The following is a 17,633-nucleotide window of genomic DNA, read 5'->3' on the forward strand; positions in this document are numbered from 1 at the left end:
GTGTCCTGGTGTGTGTGTGTGAGATCCCCCTTTGTAGCAAAAGTCACATTCACGTAGCTCCTCGAGAAAGCCAAGAATGTAGTCCTTTTAAACACAAGCCGAAACACAAGAACTGAAACTCAATTTCTAGGATGAACTGCATTGTTCTCTGCACCGAAGTGCCATGTGACTACTCCTTAAATAGCTTGAGGGCATGGCCCAGTAGTCAGCAGTGCTACTCCCAAGTAAACCTGAGTAACCACTCGTGCCACCTAGAGGCCCTGCGAACCCAAGCATCAAGAAGAGGCTCCTCCTCTTCTCCCGAGTCACTCAGAAAGTGCAGAAGCCCTGGTTGCTATTCAGCCAATGACACCACTGTCGGTCTTGGGTGCCAGGAATACAGGATGCCTATACCATGCCTCCACTGTCTCTGAGTCCTCTGGGTCCATTACTAATTGCGCAGGATGCAAACAGACCACAATAGATGTCAAAGTAGATTCATTGAGGGCCGCATCAGGGTTGTTTAACCTTGGGGAGTGGGGGGGAAGTGGTCAGCTCAACATCACTCATGTCAGGGGGCAACTGTGGTGCCAAGTGCTAAGACAGGACTTCCATGAGACCCTGGCTCACTCTTATTATAATCTCCCTTCCTTCCCTCCTTTCCTTTTTCCTTTCCTTACTTCCTTTTTTCTTCCCATTTTTCCTTCTTCTTTTTTGTCTTTCCTCTTTCCCACTCCTTGCATGCTCAAATATCAAAGGAGAAACATTTATCCTTTTGTTTTTAGTTGGTTTTGCTAGCCCTCTGCTACCAAGAACGGAGCTGCATCCTGGCTCCCAAGCTCCATTTTTGCTGGCAGAGGCACTGTGGACCATTCCTTTGCTGTTCCCAGGCTGACCCCATGGGCCAGATCTAAGCAACCTGTGGACCAGATTTGGCCCACAAACCTTGAGTTTGACACTCCTGTTCTAGAAATTCCAGTTGCCTCTTGAAAAAACATCTTTGGGACAACAATGACTTGGATGATTGAGAATTTCCATAGACATTGCGTGAAGCGAGTTGGGCTGAATTAGAATGACTGGCCCAAAATCATCCTGTCCTTTGCTCCTGAACTCATAATCAGGGGCTATGATTATTGGCGAGTTGCTGCCGGTTCAGACCAGTTCAAGCGAACTGGTGGTTGTTCCAACGATCAGCTGGTCCCGCTCACCCATCCCTGCTCTATCCTGTCCTATATTTCCTTCTTTCTGGCTCAGCTTTGTTATGCCGGCATGTCCCAACCGCCGGATAATTACAGGGAAATTAGTCCAGAAAGACACACACCATGCGATAGAAGGAAAACCAAAAGTCTTTATCAACAGAAAAGCAGAAAAACTCCCTTTTTAAACGTCAAAGGGATTTTCTGGTGCACACAAGGCACAGGTTAAATGCAATCCAATTTCTCACCCAATAACTGGGAAAATTGAGTCCAAATTCCAAAGTCCAGAAAGTCCATACACAGTCTTGAACAGGGAAACAGCAAAACCACGATCTTGATGAACTATGAATCAGATAAACTTCCACAAGGCTAAACCAGCATGCTGCTCTTTTTATCTGTAGCACTAATTACAGCAGCCCCACCCAACCACAGGTGGCCTCATTTTCTCTTGTAATAATCCTTCAGTTGTTGTCTCCTATGCACCACCCTATGCATGTGTGGATGTGTCATTAATTCTTGTTCAGAATCCAGGGATGATACAGATGATTGATCTCCTCCTGGGCTGTCTGCCAAACTCCCCTCTTTCCTGTCACTCATGCTTCCTTGGTCAGAGGAGACAGATTCTACTGGAAGCAAAACAGGCCTGCGGCATGTGGATGTTTCCCCCACATCCACCTCCACATTCCTTGGGGCAGGAGCTGGGCCAGAACTAACCACAACACTCAGCCTGCCTGGCTTATCACTGAGCGGCCGACACCACAGCCCCTCACAGGGAGAGAGAGACAGGATGGCTGAGGCAGCCGGCGAGTCCCAGGTGGCTTCCCTGTGGGAGAAAGTGGCTGTGCTGGAAACAGAGTTGAGCGCCGGCCGGAGCCTCAGGCGGGAAAAGAAGCAGCGCCTCTGGCCAAATTATGGAGGCAGGTTGAAAAACTTGGTAAAGTCAGCAATGGTAAAAGAAATGAAAAGACAACATCTACTGTACAAATGCAAACTGAAGACTCTGCTGCGTGGTTATATGCAGATTATTACTATCTTTATAATTATTACAACTGTTCTGAATTATTTTGGGGGGGGCAAAGAAAAAAATGAAGCGGTGGTTTGACATTACTGGATCATGTACAGGAAATGGAACTGTAGTTTCAACCTGTTTGTTTAAAAACAAAAACATAACAAAATAAGTGTATAACTGTTACTAGGGCTGTGAGAATGTCAAAAATAAAGTCTAAATTAAAAAATAGCCTTGTGTCATCCTTTTCCTTGGTGTTCTTCTTGAAACTCTTGAAGATTCCCTAGACACTGCCTGAAGAAGTCCACTTTTTGAAGATCCACTTCTCCAGAGTGTCTCGATAATGCCATCCTATTTAAGCATCAAACATATTAGACAAACATTTGTCTAATATTAGCATATTAGCAAACATGAATGCTCTATCTTGAAATCAAATTATTTATTAATTAATTAATTAATTAATTAATTAATTAATTAATTATTTGGATTTGTATTCCACCTAACGCCATAGCATTTTACATGAAAACTGTGCATAATATGCATCATTCTGTGTTCCTATGTTGGGTAGAAAATCATGGTATTACAGAGGAACATGAACACAGGATAGATATTAATGATAAGCGGTGCCGGCTATGGATTGTTTTGTGCATACCCAACAGAGAGAGCAGAGGTCTTCGAACTTGGCAACTTTAAGACTTGTGGACTTCAACTCCCAGAATTCTCCAGCCAGCATAGCTGGCTATAGAATTCTGGGAGTTGAAGTCCACAAGTCTTAAAGTTGCCAAGTTTGGGAACCCCTGAGAGAGAGAGATCAGAGGGTTGGAGAAGAGACCGAACGCGCACCTCTTCACCATTCCAGAGATTTTTCAGTCATCCCCCCCCACCCCGGTCAATTATGTCTCGCTTTACCGAAGTTATAATCTGGTCACCTTAAATTGTACAAAAATACAATTACTCCATCAGAAAACAATACTATAGATAACATTTATAAATGCGTAGAAATGAAAAAAATGACTATGGAAATTAAGGGAATAAATGATAAAGAATTTGATGAGAGATGGAATAATCGGCACAAATGGATTGAGGATAGAAACAAGGTAGTATGATATAATGTGTTAGTTAGTGCATACAAAAACAGATAAACCTATAAATATGAAATAGATAATGTTTAAGGGTGTATAAAAACAGATGGATAAGTAAGCAATTCACATACTTATTTACTTACCTGTCATGCGTATTTATTGATACCTCTGTACATTTATAAGTTTATATATTTATATCTATCTTATTTATTATACCTGCCTTATTTTCTAGAAAAAAATACATTGTATATAGAAACATAGAAGACTGACAGCAGAAAAAGACCTCATGGTCCATCTAGTCTGCCCTTATACTATTTCCTGTATTTTATCTTAGGATGGATTTATGTTTATCCTAGGCATGTTTAAATGTAATATGTATGTAGATATGTAGATATGTAAATAAGAAATACAATGAAATGGGTTGAGATCTGTAAAGACTATTGTGATCTATATTTATTTTTAATCTGCAAAGTTTAATAAATAAATCTTTAAAAAATAAATAAAAGAATGGGATTATTGGAACCAGGTAAACTCTTATTAGCAAAATGAGAGAGTGTATATACAGAAGGAAGATCGCAAACACTTGTTATTTGAAATCATATTTAATATACACATATTCTTTGTATAAAACAATTTTTTTTTCATTTTTATACATGAGAAAAATCTATGTACAGAAAATGCCTGCAACGGCACTTGATTTGAAGAGCAGTGGTTGTGCATCTTGCCATAATATTGTGTTTATGATTTTTCTTTTTTATTTTAATGGCAAGAGATACTCTGAAAAGGGGGGGGGAAAGGAAAAACCAATGCAGGATGATAAAAGTGGGGAGGGGGAGCAAAAATAGAGGTTGGCATAAATTAAGCTGGTTTGTAAATCAAAAATTCAGGACAAATGTTGGCACTGCAATATCAGAAATTGGAGTTTATCCACAAAGGCACTTAGGAAATAAAGTGGCCAACATTCACCTTACCAAAAACCATTTGTCATTTGGTGCTTGTCCAGTGCAATATTGAACAATTCAACCAGTAAGACATTCAGAAAGAGAATTGGCTACAGAGGAAAAAGAACAATTCGATCTGAAATACAAGTTGGAATAATTTACCAAGTTTCAGACAAGTCTTTGGCCGGGGAAGGAGTTTAGAAACAGGAATTCAACAACACACTGGGTTTAAATCCTCTAACAATTGTCAAGGATAAAAATATAAATCGGAGACACAGGGTTGGAACAGCCCTTTAGAAAATGTTCCCAGTATCTGAAAAGGCCAACCATGCACTAACATTCACCGAAGCTGAACAAGGATGGACCGAGCAATCAAAACGATTTGGATTCCAACTCCAGCTCGGGAGGACATCTAGAGAACATCTGGACACCTGGCCCAAGGCACTCTTCCAGAGGGTATATCCACTCTATGTGTCAGGGAAGCAGGACGTTTCTGAGATTGTTCCACACAGAGATGGTGGCAACAGGAGAAGATCTGCTTCTGCAGGACACGTTCTAAGAAGGAGTTTTGTTGAGGTTCACCACTGCCTGATTTGGCCCGGAATGTAGCTAAAAAGAAGGTTGCATTTTACAAATGGAGCAAGTGGACAACCAAAGAGTATGGAAAGAACCCTGATCTAGACCCTGAAAGACAGAAAGACAATTGGGTGCAAAAGAGCCATGATAGGTTGGATGATCCCAAACCAGGCTTCTTCTGAAGCAGAAAAGGTTTGGGAAGATCAAAATGGAGATCAAAACAAGGATTCCACGGGAGAGAAATTAAATAGATTATTCATAAATAGACAATCTGCAATATGATTAACAATAAATACCAATATGGGTGGAGTTGTTTCCTGTAAATGGCACCATGGCAACAAAAAAATAACACGAGGAAGAGTTTCCAAGTCAAGTTGTGGAAGTCATTGTGTGAAGGGGAAAGGGGGGTGCATTACATTGTCTCTGATGTGGATGAAAAGAAATGATAGGGACCAATAACATAAATTGATGGGTTTCTTCCAGCCACTATTTGTCCTTGGCCTTCTTGTTATTCTTGTTCAAGATCTTCATAAGAGACTTGGACATGTAATAGGGCTTCCTTGGTGTACCATCATTTCGCTCCAGGTCTTCCACTACGGGTACAAAGAGAAGGCATTTACACCAGGCTGGTTGTATGGTACATTTCTTCTCCAATTTGAGACTCTGCAGATACTGTTCTGATCCTTGATTCCTGCTGACTGCATTGGACAGCTCCCTGACATTCTCTTACCGAGTTTCCCCGAAAATAAGACACTGTCTTATATTAATTTTTGCTCCAAAAGTTGTGCTACGTCTTATTTTCGGGGGGTGCCTTATATTTCTCAAATAAGACAAATTCAAAGGCAGAAAAACTGACACACCCAAAGAAAGTGTACCGTACGGTACACTGATTACGGTACGGTACCTGTCAGTATGGCACCCACACACACAAACGACGGCACTTATATGGTACAACAGTATACTCCTGCTATTGCAGCTTCTGGCCACCAGAGGAACTACAGCCTACGCACTGTAGTGGAGACTGTAATGGCGGTGAGACAACAGCAGACTGTGTCTGCTGTACTGGACGGTACAAAGCGATGGAAGGGGCCAGCAGGGGAGGCCACATTATTACAGTACCGCTATGAACAGCTTTGAATGGTACCGTATGTTTTTCCACCGTACCGTATGTAAACTTGACTATGCCTTATTTTCGGGGGGTGCCTTATATTAGCAAATTCTGCAAAACCTGACATGCCTTACTTTCGGGGTAGGTCTTATTTTCGGGAAAACAGGGTAGCAACGTTTTCATAGATGTGCATAGAATAACTGAGATGGAAGAGACCTTGGAGGTTTTCGACTTCAACCTCTTGCTCGATCAGGAGACCTTATGCCAGAGTTCTTAAAACTCAGCAACTTTAAGACTTGTGGACTTCAACTCCCAGAATTCTCCAGTCAGCATAGCTGGCTGGAGAATTCTAGGAGTTGAAGTCCACAAGTCTTAGTGCCAAGTTGGAGTGGGATCCCTGCCCTATGCCATTTCAGAGAAGTGGCTGTTCAATATGGGCTGGGGTGGCGTGGTGGTTAGAGTGGGGCACCGCAGGCTACTTCAGCTAACTGCTAGCTGTAGCTCAGCAGTTCAAATCTCACCACTGGCTCAAGGTTGACTCAGCCTTCCATCCTTCCGAGGTGGGTAAAATGAGGACTCAGATTGTTGGGGGCAATATGCTAATTCTGTAACCTGCTTAGGTCCTCATTTTACCCACCTTGGAAAGATAAAGGAGTACCTGTGGGTTTAACACCCTTAGTAGTAGCTGAATTTAGGAGGCAATGTGCAATTTAGTTTAAGCCCTTGACCCAGCATTGTCTGAAAACGTTTCCATGGACTTGTAGCCAGCATGACATCCCACCACAGTGGCAAAACGCGAAAAGCTATTAGCTTCTTGTGAAGTACCTGCCACACAATGGTAAGACTGAAAGTGCTGTAGCATAGACTTCTCTGGTGTCTTTTAGGCTATTGAGCTGCTACACCTCCTTATATGGGTGGTACGTATTGATATTTACTGTATTAAACATTAAAAGTAATGCATTTGCCACCGCTACCTCTCTCACCATTGTTTGATGGGATTTTAATACTGTATCATTAAGGCTGGCAAATTGTTTTGGTCTCACAGATCCCAGAGAGGATCTTGGGGATCTCCTAATTCCTTGGGTCCCACTTCGAGAAACACTGTTCTGGGGGGAAATGACATCCAGAAATGTGAGGAGGAATACTCACAGAAACAGAGGAACAGCGTGTCAACACACATATTGTAGACACTGAAGAATCCTTGGGCGATGAGGTAGGAACCCACAACCACAGTCTGAAGCAAAGGAAAGAGAGGAAATACATGAGAGAACTGAAAGTTAGTGAGAAATTCAATTTTAGAATACTGTGGGATGCTATTCATTGTATGATATTCCTATCAACCATGTTCTTAAAGATGTTGATTGGTGGTTCACAATTTATATTCAGGATACCAAAGTTGGGAAGGGACTTTGCATGTCTTCTAGTCCAACCCACTGGTCAAACAGGAGACACTACACCAGGGATAGGCAAAGTTGGCTCTTCTATGACTTGTGGATTTCAACTCCCAGAATTCCTGAGCCAATCATGCTAGCTCAAGAATTCTGGGAGTTGAAGTCCACATGTCACAGAAGAGCCAACTTTGCCTACCCCTGCCCTACACCATTTCAGACAAGTGGTTGTCCAATCACTTCTTAAAAACTTCCAATGTTGGAGCAACCCACAACTTCCAAAGGCAAAGCTGTTCCACTGATTAATTGTTCTAACTGTCAGGAAATTTCTAAGTTACTTCTCCTCATTTAGTTTCCACCCATTGCTTCTTGTCCTGTCCTCAGGTGCTTTGGAGAATTATTTGACTCCCTCTTCTTTGTGACAGCCCCTGAGATATTGGAACACTGTTATCATGTCTCCCCTAGTCCTTCTTTCCATTAAATTAGACATACCCAGTTCCTGCAACTGTTCTTCAGAGGTTTCCAGTCCCCTAATCATCTTTGTTTGATTTGATTGGATTGGATTGGATTGGATTTGTATGCCGCCCCTCTCCATAGACTCGGGGCGGCTAACAACAGTAGCAAACAGCATATGACAATCCAATGTAAACAGTTAAAAACCCCTATTGTAAAACCAAACATACATACAGACATACCATGCGTAAATTGTAAAGGCCTAGGGGGAAAGAATATCTCAGTTCCCCCATGCCTGACGGCAGAGGTGGGTTTTAAGAAGCTTACGAAAGGCGAGGAGGGTGGGGGCAATTCTAATCTCTGGGGGGAGTTGGTTACAGAGGGCCGGGGCCGCCACAGAGAAGGCTCTTCCCCTGGGTCCCGCCAAGCGACATTGTTTAATTGACGGGACCCGGAGAAGGCCCACTCTGTGGGACCTAACTGGTCGCTGGGATTCGTGCAGCAGAAGGCGGTCCCTGAGATAATCTGGTCCGGTGCCATGAAGGGCTTTATAGGTCATAACCAACACTTTGAATTGTGACCGGAAACTGATTGGCAACCAATGCAGACTGCGGAGTGTTGGTGTAACATGGGCATATTTGGAGAAGCCCATGGTTGCTCTCGCAGCTGCATTCTGCACGATCTGAAGTTTCCGAACACTTTTCAAAGGTAGCCCCATGTAGAGAGCATTACAGTAGTCAAGCCTCGAGGTGATGAGAGCATGAGTGACTGTGAGCAGTGACTCCTGGTCCAGATAGGGCCGCAACTGGTGCACCAGGCGAACCTCGGCAAACGCCCCCCTTGCCACAGCTGAAAGATGTTTCTCTAATGTGAGCTGTGGATCGAGGAGGATGCCCAAATTGCGGACCCTCTCTGAGGGGGTCAATGACTCCCCCCCCAGGGTTATGGATGGACAGATAGAATTGTCCTTGGGAGGCAAAACCCACAGCCACTCCGCCTTATCAGGGTTGAGTTTGAGTCTGCAACAGTGGTGGGTTCTAAATTAGATTGCCAGCAGTTCACATGTGAAGAAGCATACTGGGCAAGTGGACAGAGCATCCCAGGTGAGTGGGCGGAGTGTCCTGGGCAGATGGACGGAATCGTCTGCCACCGTCATTATCAGATCTAAGAACTGGTCTGATCTGGGAGCAATCACTGTTGAACTGCAATGTCCCACAGTTAAAACTATGATTTTTCATTGGTGCTTTTTAAAAAAGCAATTTCTGTCATTTATTTCTGCTTTCCAGCAAAAAAAATCAGATAAAATGGATTTGCTGGACAACTGTGGCCAGGGCCGCCATCAGGAATTTTGGGGCCCCATACAGCCTAAGTGTCTGGGGCCCCCTCCCCCTCCCCGCCATTTTAAAACTACTTTTTAAAAGTTTTTAAGAAGATGTTAGATAATCATCTGAAAATAGCTGTAAATAAAACCCGATGTTCCCAGAATTAACTTTATTCATAAGATTATGATAGCAACAACTTGACCTTAGTTTTACTGGAACTATAGAATAATCATATAATAACCGCTGATGTTACAGGCCATATAACTATATAAAGAAGGAACTGTGAGGATAACAGTTCAAAAGGGACGGGGGTGGTGTTTGTTATGTTGTTTTGTTGCTTGTCTTATAAAATGCAAATACAAAATTTAAACAAACAAATAAGTATATTGTAAAATGATAGATTATGTACTATCTTATTTTTTTAATGTTTACATAATAACTACTTTTTTTAAAAAAAATCATCTGTCTGAAGTAGTGTAGGATTCCTGTCTAAGCAGGGGGTTAGACTAGAAGACCTCCAAGGTGCCTTCCCACTGTTATTCTATTCTAATTATCCAGGGGGTTGTGTAGTTATCAGTGGTATTAAAATAGGAGCTGTTAAAAAAAAACCAAATACAATTTCATATTGCTTCACATCTCAATATCCTTTTCAATCTAGTTTTTACGCCCATCGGTGAACGCAAGTCTGAACGAGCCCGTGGTATCCAAGTTAATTTCAAAGTACACTGCTCAAAAAAAAGTGAAGGGAACACTTAAACAACACAATATAAACTCCAAGTTGTCAATCAGCGTTGCTTCCTAAGTGGACAGTTTGATTTCACAGAAGTTTGATTTACTTGGAGTTATATTGTATTGTTTAAGTGTTTCCTTTATTTTTTTGAGCAGTGTAGATAGAGCAGGAGGTCTCCAATCTTGGCGACTTTAAGACTTGCAGACTTCAACTCCTAGAGTTCCTCAGCCAGCGAAGCTGCCTGGGGAACTCTGGGAGTTGAAGTCCGCAAGTCTTAAAGTCGCCAAGGTTGGAGACCCTCTGATAATACAGGGATTCTATCGTTGTATAAGTCAGTGTTTCCCAACCTTTTTTGAGCCACGGCACATTATTCATATTTTCAAAATCCTGGGGAACATTGAGCGGGGGGGGGGGGGGCGCTAAAGAAAAGTTTGGACAAAAATCCCCTCTCTCTTCCTCCCTTTCGCTCTATTTCTCCCTCTTTCTCTCTTTTCCTTCCTTCCATTCTTTCTCTCCATCCCTCTTTCTTTCTTTCTTCCTCTCTTTTTTGCTCTCTTTCTCTCTCCTTCCCTTCCTCTGTCTTTCTCTCTCCCTTGCTCTCTCTCTCTCTGTCTCCCTTGCTATCTCTTTCTTGCTTTTTTCTCTCTCTGTTTCACTGTCTTGCTATATGTCTCTTTCTTTCTCTTTGCCTCTCTTGCTATCTCTCTTTCTTTCTCTCTCTTTCTCTCTCTCTGTCTCTCTTTCTTTCTCTCTCTCTCTGCCTCTCTTGCTAAGTCTCTCTTTTTCTCTTGCTATGCCTCTCTTTCTTTTTCTCTCTCTCTGCCTCTCTTGCTATGTCTCTCTTTCTCTCTCTCTTTCTCTATCTCTCTTTCTCTGCCTGTCTTGCTGTCTTTCTTTCTTGCTCTGTCTCTCTCTCTCTGCCTCTCTTGCTAAGTCTCTCTTTTTCTCTTGCTATGTCTCTCTTTCTTTTTCTCTCTCTCTGCCTCTCTTGCTATGTCTCTCTTTCACTCTCTCTTTCTCTATATCTCTTTCTCTGCCTCTCTTGCTGTCTTTCTTTCTTGCTCTGTCTCTCTTTCTCTGCCTCTCTTGCTATGTCTCTCTTTCTCTCTCTCTCTGCCTCTCTTATATGTCTCTCTTTCTTTCTTTCTTTCTCTCTCTCTCTCAGCTGACTGCAAGCGGGAGCCCTGATGGCGGCAGCTGGACGTGCTGCTGGACACTGTATATGCCAGGCCCGCAGCGCCAGCATGTACGACGTCCAGCAGCACGTCCAACCGCACGTCAGGGCTCCCGCTTGCAGTCAGCTGAGAGAGAGAGAGAGAGCGCTCCCTCTCACCGCCGCCTGGAGCTCCCTCTCGCCGCCGCCATCTCCCCGCGACTGCCTGCGGCCGCTGCAGCCGCCCCCCGTCCTACCGCCTCCCACCGGGCCACAAAGGACACTTGCCGACGATGCCAGGAAAGCTCCAGCTGGGCGGGGCGCTGCCAGTACTTCCGTCCTGGGGCTCCTGCTCGCAGCTGTCCCCCGGCTTCTGCTCGATGCCGCGGTTTTCTGCGCTCTCCTCCTGGGCCCCAAAGAAGGAAGGCGGGAAAAAGGCGCGAAGAATGAAGCTCTCCTTCTTCCTGACTTCCTTCTTTGGGGCCCAGCAGGAGAGCGCCAAAAACCGCGGCATCGAGCAGGAGCGCACTGTTACAACCGGGTTCTGAAGACCAGCCCCACATGACAACAAACCTCCCTTCTTTTGCTTTGGGAAGGCGCCTCGAGTTTCCCTCACGTCCATTCATCCGGGTTATTTTTCTTTTACCAAAGGGAAGCTCTGATTGACGGCGTTAATGCGGGGCCCCTCTAATCACCGGGCCCGGTACGGGGCTCCCAGTAGTACCCGTCTATCGGCGGCCCTGACTGTGGCATTTGCTTAATGACCACAACATTCACCTAACAACTTCCTCAAAAAAAAACCCGGATTCAGTCACAGGATGCCTCAATTTATGACAATGATTGATGACCATAATTACAGACTCTGTAATGATCCTAAGTCAAGGACTACCTGTAGCTCAACCCTCAGATTCCAATTTTGTATCTCCTCTGTCCAAAATTGTTTTATAAGAAAGTTTCAAGGAGGCAGAAAGAAGCCACGTAATTGCCCACCAAAACAGCCGCCGTGACATACCAGAATGGGCAACCAGTAGTAGTTGAGGGCTGGGGACTTGAACCGAGGATCATCAATGGGGATTCTTCCCGTGAAGAAGAAAAAGGACAGGACACCAACTCCTCCAACTACCAGGAGCTTCCCAAAGAACAGCAGCAGATCTGTGACTTTATCCAGGACTACGACTCTGCATTGAGAAGAAGCGAAAGGTGAAAGGGATACCATATCTCCCTCCTTCCTTGGACAGGTTTGTCTGAGGGACTCAGCCCTCCCAACTTGGTTACCTGACAACGTTCCGCATCAGGAGATTGAAGGCATTTTTGGCTGAGACACAGAAGTTCTTTCCATAAACGGCAATCTGAAATGAAGGGGATGGGTATTTTTTATTAGTTCATTATATAAACTAACTTCCCAAAAATAATACTGGGAAGGTAAGGAGGGAGAAGAGAAGGGGAAAATGTAGGACAAAGGGGAAAAAGAGGCATTGACTTATGCCTATATAATGGTATAGGATTTATTATTAATTAATTTATTTTATTAATCAGATTTGTATGCCGCCCCTCTCCGCAGACTCGGGGCGGCTCACAGCAATAATAATACAATGTAAACAAATCTAATATTTAAGTTAATTTAAAAACCCCCAATTTAGAAACCAATCATACATACTAGCATACCATACATAAATTTTATAAGCCTAGGGGGAGGGAAAATGTCAATTCCCCCATGCCTGACGACAGAGGTGGGTTTTAAGGAGCTTACGAAAGACTAGGAGGGTAGGGGGCAACTCTGATATCTGGGGGGAGTTGGTTCAAAAGGGTCGGGGCCGCCACAGAGAAGGCTCTTCCCCTGGGTCCCGCCAAACGACATTGTTTAGTTGACGGGACCCGGAGAAGGCCAACTCTGTGGGACCTAACTGGTCGCTGGGATTCGTGCGGCAGAAGGCGGTCCCGGAGATATTCTGGTCCGGTGCCATGAAGGGCTTCCTGAGCAGGGGGTTAGACTAGAAGACTACCAAGGTCCCTTCCAACCAAAGGTAGTTTCCTGCTGGTTCGGACTGGTTCTATAGAACTGGTAGCGGGAATTTCCCCCCGCTCACTGAAATGACAGTGATGGCCGGCTGGCCACGCCCTGAACTGGTTCTCTTGGCACAATCTATTCTATTCTATTCTATTCTATTCTGTCCTGTTCTGTCTTGTTCTGTTCTCTTCTATATTCTCTTCTATATTCTCTTCTCTTCTCTTCTATTCCATCCTATTCTCTCTTCCTCTTCTCTATTTTCTCTTCTCTTCTATTTTCTCTTTTCTTTTCTTCTCTCCTCTTCTCTTTTCTCTTCCTTATGCTTTCTTCTTTTACATAGCCTCAAACCAGAACTTTTCTTTTTTACATAGTGTTATAAACTAGCCATTTCTATAACAACAAGTGGAGTTTAATAATAACAGCCATGACTTACCATAATGTAAGCATTCCGGTTGAGGAATTTGATAAATTTCTCCAAACACCAGAAACAACATTTCAGACAGCATAGAAAAAATTTGGCTACCGCATTTCCGGAATCTGCAAAATATCAAAGAAGAATTAGAAGTACAGTAAAACCAAGAGTGAAATGCTACTGGTTTGGAGCAGTTTGCCCGAACCGGTAGTAAAAAAAAATGCTTTTAAAAAATAAAATTTTAAAAAAGAGGTTCTGACGATTAGCTGTAGTAATTAGCCGTGCTGTGCGATCATCGGAACTTAAAAAAAACATTTTAAAGGCATTTTTACTACTGGTTCGGGCAAATAGGTAGTAAAAATGCTTTCAAACATTTTTTTTAAAAAGGTTCCAACATTTAGCTATGTGCTATGTGATTGACAGAACCTTTAAAAAAAAGTTTTAAAACCATTTTTTTTACTACTGGTTCCGAATAGGTAGCAAAAAATGCTTTAAAAAAGAGTACCAATGATCATGGATACTGCTCATTGCCACAGCTGTTCATCGTAACTTTTTTTAAAAATGTAAAGCATTTTTAAACTACCGCTTCGAACTGGTAGTTTAAAAAATGCTTTAAAGAAGTTTAAATAAAAGTTGGCCACACCCACCCAGCTACCTGACCCCCCCCCCACCAAGCCACGCCCACCAAGCCATGCCCACAGAACCGGTAGAGAAAATTTTTGAATTTCAACCACTGAATAAGACCGACATAGCTTAAGTCTGAAAGATGCTTCCCCCCCCCAAAAGGCAACTGGACTGTTTTTCTTTCTTGAGGTAGAAAACATTTCGCTTTTTATCCAGGAAGCTTCAATGGTTCTGATGGTTCATCAATTCTGATGGAATCCAGGTTCATGTGCTTCTTATCTGCCTTTCCCCGAAAGACTGTTGTCGGATTGTTATAATTGTTTGGGGCATATTATGGCTTGGAATGGAAATAATTACCAGCCGATAAAATAAAAGAGGTTTTGAGGATGGCATTCATGCCGTACTATTGACCAGGAAGCCTAGGTCAGAACAGGGTGCCTGTCCCTCCAAATCTCCGTTGTGGTTTGCAACGTGCTGGGCGACACCTGTGCAGGTCTAAATGGAGCTCCATTTTGGCCGGCAAACTGTCGGGCAAATCCTGCACTGGCCAAAACAGAGGGGCACGCGTGACTGAGATGCTGGAGAGGAGACAGCTTGCTAGATCTTCACATGGTAAAGTGACCTGGCGTGGCATGTTGAGTGGGGGTGGGGGAAAAGCAATTGTGAGGAGCACAAAGTATTTCAGTGGGTCGGGGAGGTCTTGTATGGTCTTAGAAACATAGAAACATCGAAGACTGATGGCAGAAAAAGACCTCATGGTCCATCTAGTCTTCCCTTATACTATTTCCTGTATTTTATCTTACAATGGATATATGTTTATCCCAGACATGTTTAAATTCAGTTACTGTGGATTTACCAACCACGTTTGCTGAAAGTTTGTTCCAAGCATCTACTACTCTTTCAGTAAAATAATATTTTCTCATGTTGCTTTTGATCTTTCCCCCAACTAACTTCAGATTGTGTCCCCTTGTTCTTGTGTTCACTTTCCTATTATAAAAACACTTCCCTCCTGGACCTTATTTAACCCTTTAACATATTTAAATGCCCCCCCCCCCTTTCCTTCTGTCCTCCAGACTATACAGATTGAGTCCATTAAGTCTTTCCTGATACGTTTTATGCTTAAGACCTTCCACCATTCTTGTAGCCCGTCTTTGGACCCGTTCAATTTTGTCAATATCTTTTTGTAGGCCCTCCTCATGGCCCTCCCCACCTTGAAATACCTCATGTACACTTAACAACCCTCGCATTTGATTAGGGAATGCATGGGCGAAAGGAGGGAGTGATCCCATTCAAGCTACGAGATTCACTCCCTTGAATCCTCGGGTTATGAATGGAAAAAGTGGGCTCCATTACATTCGTGACACAAGGATTACTTGTGAGTCACTCAAAAATCTGCAAGGCTAGTGCAAAATCTGGGCTTAAAGGGACCCAATAAGTGACTGTCACTTACTCGGTCCCATTAAACCCAGTGGTTCTCAACCTGGGGGTTGGGATCCCTTGGAAGGGTCAAACAATTGTTTCACAGGGGTCGCCTAAGACCATGTGAAAAGACAAATTTCCCATGGTGTTAGGGACTAAAGCTTCTATTCTGGTGCCATATTTTTACAATCTGACCAATCAGGCGTTTACAGTGGGAGTGTCCCTCTGACCTTCCTGCCAATCAGCTTAAAGCTCTGTTGGGAGAATTGGTGCTAGACTTATGGTTGGGGGTCACCACAACATGAGGAACTGTATTAAGGGGTTGCGACATTAGAAAGGTTGAGAACCACTGAGACAAGGTGCACCATGTACAGGAGCTCATGCTGCATGCAAGCAATTCTGTACCTATTTGGGCTCCTTGTAACTGGAGAACGTTATTTCTGTCACCATCTTCCAAACCCCTCCCGACTTTGAAAGATTCACACTAGTCATGTCCAGCATCTTAGACCCAACGGATTATTTCCCCAAATGGCTATTTCATCATCGTCAAGCCAGTTTGTCACTTGCCTTTCAACTTGTGGTCCAGATATTCTAGTACGATGCGTATCAGTTGAACGATGGTGAGGATAAGAGAGCCAAAAGCTAGTGACCCAATGTGGTATCTGTGGATAAATTATTTATTATACTTTATTTATACTCAATTTAATTTACTACATATCCCAACCCCTCCCAAGCTCTGTTTTCGCTGGCAGAGGAACTATGGGCCGATTCTTTGCTGTTTCTGGGTCAGCCCTGTTTCTAAGCACCCCGTGAGTCACTATATCACCCTTACTTCAAATTATACATTTGAATTACATTATATCATTGAGGCTACATACTTTTTTTTACTAATCTTAAGATGAACAAAGTTAACACTAGGTTCTATTTTCATTATGGAGCAATCACTTATTCAAGCTGTTGGGGGATGAACTCTCATTTGACACATTATTTCCATGTAGCACCTTCACCAGGTTTCAATTCCCTTTGATATAATTTGCTCTTGTTTCTGAATACAGTAGTACCCCTAGATACGAGCATAATTCGTTCCATAAGGGAACTTGTATCTCGAGGCAACTCGTATTCTGGAACAAATAACTTTTTTCCCCTCCGAGATAACCAAAGCAAGGATTCTAACCAAAAGCAAAGATTCTTGCGCCACCTAGTGGACGCTCGGCTCGTATACCGAATTTCAGCTCGGGAGTAGAACAGAAATGTCTCTCCCCTCCTAGCTCGTATCTGGAAATACTCGCATGTAGAGCAGCTCGTATCTAGAGGTACTACTGTATTGCCAGTTTCTCATCATGTTTCTTGTCAAAGTACCATCCCACATAGAAACATAGAAGACTGACTGCAGAAAAAGACCTCATGGTCCATCTAGTCTGCCCTTATACTATTTCTTGTATTTTATCTTAGAATGGATCTATGTTTATCCCAGGCATGTTTAAATTCAGTTTCTGTGGATTTACCAACCACGTCTGCTGGAAGTTTGTTCCAAGGATCTACTACTCTTTCAGTAAAATAATATTTTCTCACGTTGCTTTTGATCTTTCCCCCAACTAACTTCAGATTGTGTCCCCTTGTTCTTGTGTTCACTTTTCTATAAAAAACACTTCCCTCCTGAACCTTATTTAACCCTTTGACATATTTAAATGTTTCGATCATGTCCCCCCTTTTCCTTCTGTCCTCCAGACTATACAGATTGAGTTCATTAAGTCTTTCCTGATACGTTTTATGCTTAAGACCTTCCACCATTCTTGTAGCCCGTCTTTGGACCCGTTCAATTTTGTCAGGTGAGGCCTCCAGAACTGAACACAGTATGTGGTCTCACCAGCACTCTATATAGCGGGATCATAATGTCCCTCTTCCTGCTTGTTATATCTCTAGCTATGCAGCCAAGCATCCTACTTGCTTTTCCTATCACCCGACCACACTGCTCACCCATTTTGAGACTGTCAGAAATCACTACCCCTAAATCCTTCTCTTCTGCAGTTTTTGCTAAAACAGAACTGCCAATACAATACTCAGATTGAGAATTTCTTTTCCCCACCAAGAATCCTATGGGACAAAATATAAGAGGCCAGTGATCTTGCACCAAGTAGATAATATTCATGGTAGTTACGTAGGTCCAGATGACCTAGGCCTCAACCAGGGTCAACTAAATCCAAAATGACCTCTTAGGTTACTGATGAGGCTCTAT

General features: G+C 43.2%; 1 protein-coding gene and 1 pseudogene across 2 annotated transcripts in view; both read right to left on the reverse strand.

The window, feature by feature from the left end:
• Positions 1-3,849: 3,849 nt before the first annotated feature.
• Positions 3,850-17,633, reverse strand: part of SLC44A4 (solute carrier family 44 member 4) — a 78,986-nt gene continuing 65,202 nt past the window's right edge. For both annotated transcript variants that reach the window (XM_070737687.1, XM_070737688.1), the window contains 6 exons: positions 15,965-16,059; positions 13,376-13,479; positions 12,210-12,283; positions 11,947-12,112; positions 7,038-7,122; positions 3,850-5,373 (listed from right to left, as the gene is read on the reverse strand). In XM_070737687.1, coding sequence (XP_070593788.1) covers positions 5,267-5,373; positions 7,038-7,122; positions 11,947-12,112; positions 12,210-12,283; positions 13,376-13,479; positions 15,965-16,059 — 631 coding nt within the window. In that variant the 3' untranslated portion in view covers positions 3,850-5,266. The remainder of the gene's footprint in view (positions 5,374-7,037; positions 7,123-11,946; positions 12,113-12,209; positions 12,284-13,375; positions 13,480-15,964; positions 16,060-17,633) is intronic.
• On the reverse strand, positions 16,365-17,546 carry LOC139163230 (NADH dehydrogenase [ubiquinone] 1 beta subcomplex subunit 1 pseudogene; annotated as a pseudogene).

This window comes from Erythrolamprus reginae, chromosome 2 (genome assembly GCF_031021105.1).
Source record: "Erythrolamprus reginae isolate rEryReg1 chromosome 2, rEryReg1.hap1, whole genome shotgun sequence".
NCBI lineage: Eukaryota > Metazoa > Chordata > Lepidosauria > Squamata > Dipsadidae > Erythrolamprus > Erythrolamprus reginae.